General features: G+C 37.1%; 2 protein-coding genes across 2 annotated transcripts in view; one reads left to right on the forward strand and one right to left on the reverse strand.

Annotated features, from left to right (window-relative positions):
- Positions 1-3: 3 nt before the first annotated feature.
- LOC101491343 (probable arabinosyltransferase ARAD1) lies at positions 4-3,928 on the forward strand (the record flags this gene model as incomplete). Its single annotated transcript, XM_004496756.4, has 3 exons — positions 4-568; positions 1,276-1,529; positions 3,126-3,928. Coding segments are annotated over 3 exons (1,371 nt in total), but the record flags the coding sequence as incomplete, so codon positions are not given.
- Positions 3,929-4,247: 319 nt separating this feature from the next.
- The window catches only part of LOC101491665 (protein DMP2-like), a 673-nt gene continuing 515 nt past the window's right edge, over positions 4,248-4,405 (reverse strand). The window contains exon 2 of the mRNA XM_004496757.2: positions 4,248-4,255. Within this exon, the coding sequence (XP_004496814.2) occupies positions 4,248-4,255 (8 nt within the window). The remainder of the gene's footprint in view (positions 4,256-4,405) is intronic.

Consider the following 4,405-nt stretch of genomic DNA (forward strand, 5'->3'; position numbering starts at 1 on the left):
TTCTTCACTGTCATCTCCCTTCTCTCTCTCGCATTCTTCCTCTCTTCCTCCACCACCACTATCACCTCACACCATTCTCTCTCTCTTCAATCTCCCACCCTTTCCGCAATCAACGTTTACGTTGCCGACCTTCCCAGATCCCTCAACTATGGCCTAATTAACCGTTACTGGTCATTCGATTCCGATTCACGGCTCGGCAGTGACTCGGATCACGATATTCGATCCACCAATTTGGGTAAAACCCTAGAATTTCCACCTTACCCTGAGAACCCACTGATCAAACAGTACAGTGCAGAGTATTGGATTATGGGGGATCTTATGACACCTCCTCAATTGCGAACTGGGTCATTCGCAAAACGGGTTCTTGATGCACGTGATGCTGATGTTGTCTTTGTTCCTTTCTTTGCTACTCTCAGCGCTGAATTGCAACTGGGTATGGCTAAAGGTGTTTTCAGGAAGAAGGATGGGAATGAGGATTACCAGAGGCAGAGAGAGGTTATTGATTTTGTGAAGAAGACTCAAGCTTGGAAACGTTCTGGTGGACGAGATCATGTGTTTGTTCTCACTGGTATGTTTTCTGTGCTTTCAATTTGTTGCAACCTTGTTTGTTATTGTTAAGGTTCATGTCAAACACCGACACAAAACACCATACACAGCAATGAGAAAATGAAAACGATTGAATGTGAACATATGTCCAACACCGGCCACACATTTAATTTAAAGTGTTGGTGCTACTTTGTAAGGTTTTGAATTTAAATGTAATGTGCGTGCAGTGGCATTTAAGAATGTTCAAGGTGTTGAATTAATTGTACTGTATGCATTGCTGGAATCAGTGTTGTCAATCGCTGAAAGCAGAAAATAACGTTTTGTTTTTTTAGTCCGCTACACTATAAAGCTATCTCATTGCTATAGCCACTATTTGACGACGTTTTGTACTAAATCGCGTATCACATAATAATAGCTGTTTGTTAAATTTTTGCTACGCCGTATTCCTATAGCACCGCTATTTGACAACCCTGGTTGGAATAAGGGTTTTCAGTGTTGTAAGTTGTTACACTTCTCCTTAATGTTATGTTGCGTATTATTATTGATTGATTAATTTGTGTTGATCATGATGGTGTTGGCAAAAATAAGGGATTAGTTCTGTTTAGTGCATGTATAGAAAATAGAGAGGTAAAAAAGAGAAAATTATGTGGAGTGCTGTTACCAGCTTATGAGTTAGTCTTTGAATTGTCATTTGTCAGGTTATGTTAAAACTGAAGCATTGTTTGGCAGACCCAGTTGCTATGTGGCATGTTAAAGATGAGATTGCCCCGGCTATTCTTCTTGTCGTGGATTTTGGTGGGTGGTATAGACTTGACTCAAAATCATCCAACTGTACTTCATCTGAAATGATCCAACACACTCAAGTTTCTGTAATTAAAGATGTGATTGTGCCATACACACACCTGCTACCCAGTTTGCACTTGTCACAAAACCAGGAGCGCCGCAACCTTCTTTATTTTAAAGGAGCCAAACATAGGCACCGGGTCAGTATTGCTTCTCTTTGGGCTAGCCTTGCATAATTTTTCATTTGGAACTTTATTCTAGCATCTTTCATGACTTATAATTGGACTCTTGACTACTCAACGGTTTTAAGTGATCAAGTTTGTTGTTTGTTGTTCTTTCTGTCTTATGGTACTTGTTCTTTCGGATTTTTCATGTCATGCACTTCTTTATCAGCTAATCTTAACTGTGGGTTGTAGCAATAGCATCTTACTAATTGTTTGCTGTTTTTGTGTTAAATGTTATGACTTAAATTTGTATTAAAGTTGTCCCTTGTGTCGACACCCCCAAAATCCAAGCCTTTTTATTCAGTTATTCTTATGGCTCTTGCTTGAACTTGAAAATTTGTTAATACCTGTGATATTACTCTTTACCTGTTTTCTCGAATGACGTTGGATATGCACCTAGATAAAAGTCATCACTTACTAGCTTTTCATATAATGGTTTCTTATTAAAGCTTCATAGTAATATGACTTGCATAATGGCTTCACTTTTTGTCATATCATTTCACACACGCCAGGAAGTTTTAATCATATCTTCCATCTAGGCAAATAAGCTTTTTAACTATTTAATGGCATTTTGATTTACTGAAAAATCTGTTTTGGGTAGCATACAGGGGTTTTGGTTTTCAATGTCATAAGTGTGCGATCTCCCTTTGAGAACCAGTAACAAGAGGCCCAACATTTCCTGCCACATACCTAAGACCTTACTTTTTAACATTTCAAAGTTACTTACTTGCGCATGAATGAATTGTTTAAAAGTCTATAAGAATTCATCTCCGATGTTCACTACTGCTTGTAATATATTAAGGATTGGTCTGACCTTGAAATTTTCTTGATGAAAATATGTCGAACTTTCCAATCAAATTTTAGTTATTTCCTTTTCATGTTAAAGACTGTGGATCTACTTTTCCTGACTTGTAAGCAAAACCTAGAGCATACTGTTGATGGTAAATAGTTGACATCCTTGAGGGTGAAATCATCCCCTTCTTTCATTTAAGAGGAGTGTTTTAGAAATTGAAATCAATTTCCTAATTTTGTAAATTTTTCTGATGTACCCTTCTTTTCTAGGATTGTTTGTTTTTCATTTTGCTAACTTCCTAATGGATCTAGCTTTTGTTTCCTCGCACTGCAGTCTTTTTACCTTCACCTAGGTTTTATCCCTTTGGGTTTTCATGGTAAGGTTTTTAACGAGGCAGTTGTTGTTCTCGCACACTGTTGTTACCTTGGGTATTGTTGAGTGCTAAAGCATCATATGGTAAATTTGGCATCCCAACCATGTTGCAAATGATAGGTGGTTGATTTGGGGTGCTAAGTTAACATAGTTGGGATGCCAATTTTGCCATCTTTTGCACACTTTCTTTTTGGCTTAAAAAAAATATATGAGCGCTCAGATGAATTGTTTCCACTCAACAAAGTACTGGAAAGCCAATTCCACACTGTTTAATTATATAATAGATGCCAATAATTTATGTAGATATTCATCCAACAGAAGTGTGATTATGTTGGTCTTTCTAGTCATGAAAAGCCAATGCTTTATCTTTTCCAGCTCATCTCATTGAAAAATTGTTCAAATTACAGGGAGGCCTTGTTAGAGAGAAGTTGTGGGATCTATTGAATAATGAACCTGGTGTTATAATGGAGGAAGGCTTCCCTAATGCGACCGGGCGAGAGCAATCAATAAAAGGGATGAGAACATCAGAGTTTTGCCTGCACCCAGCTGGGGACACACCCACTTCATGCCGACTTTTTGATGCCATTCAAAGTCTTTGTATACCTGTTATTGTCAGCGACAATATTGAGCTCCCATTTGAAGGTATGGTGGATTATACAGAATTTTCAGTTTTTGTAGGAGTTGGTGATGCACTTAAACCAAGATGGCTAGTCAATCATCTTCAAAGCTTTTCAAAAGATCAGAAAGACACGTTCCGCCAAAAGATGGCTCGGGTACAGCCCATGTTTGTCTATGATAATGGTCATCCAGGTGGTATTGGCCCTATACCTTTGGATGGTGCAGTGAATCATATATGGAAGAAAGTTCACCAAAAACTGCCAGTGATAAAAGAAGCCATAATTCGAGAAAGAAGAAAACCACCTGGTGTGTTGGTTCCACAACGATGTCAGTGTACTTAAGTAATTCTTTATGTTTATCTTCTATCAAAGCAGCAGATATATGTATTAGTATCTGGTTCAAGTTTGCATCAAAATGGTTTTTTGGTTAGACGTGGTATAGGAGAAATTAGTTGCCATTGACTGTGAGTAGTGTTACTCAGTATTTCATTTTCATTACATTCTCGTTGCACCTGTATTTTTCTGTTTTTTATTTATTATTCTCTATGTATTGTAACTGATAAATTTATCAAAATGAAATATCTTTTGACAAATTTGTTACTGTTTACTATTTATTCTCACCAATCTATCTTTCAAAAATACTCTGTTCGAGTGAAGGTTTAGATGCAATTTCTTGAAATTTCAACCAACTTAGTTGTGTACCTTACGAATTTTATCTTCTCTTTGTACAGTGATTAGAATATTATGGTATGCACAAAAGTTTAATGCGGTTGGTTTCTTGTAACAACGAATCCCATCCCCTATAAGACTTTTTTCCCATTTCGTAAGGACATTTTGAACTTTTGGTTAGTCTTTATGATTAGACTATGATACAAGTTGTAACAAATCTCTTGTCAGAGGTGAAATTCATATCTATGATTCTGCATGGTCAATGTAGAAACAAAAAATATGTTTCAATGTCTTTAGTACATACAATCTGATTGCAGCAAAAAGGGATAACCAATCCCTCTTCGCTTTGAAGGAAACAATACAAAAAGGATGCTCACTACAAAACCAACCACAAGGGGAAG

This window comes from Cicer arietinum, chromosome 4, assembly GCF_000331145.2.
Source record: "Cicer arietinum cultivar CDC Frontier isolate Library 1 chromosome 4, Cicar.CDCFrontier_v2.0, whole genome shotgun sequence".
NCBI lineage: Eukaryota > Viridiplantae > Streptophyta > Magnoliopsida > Fabales > Fabaceae > Cicer > Cicer arietinum.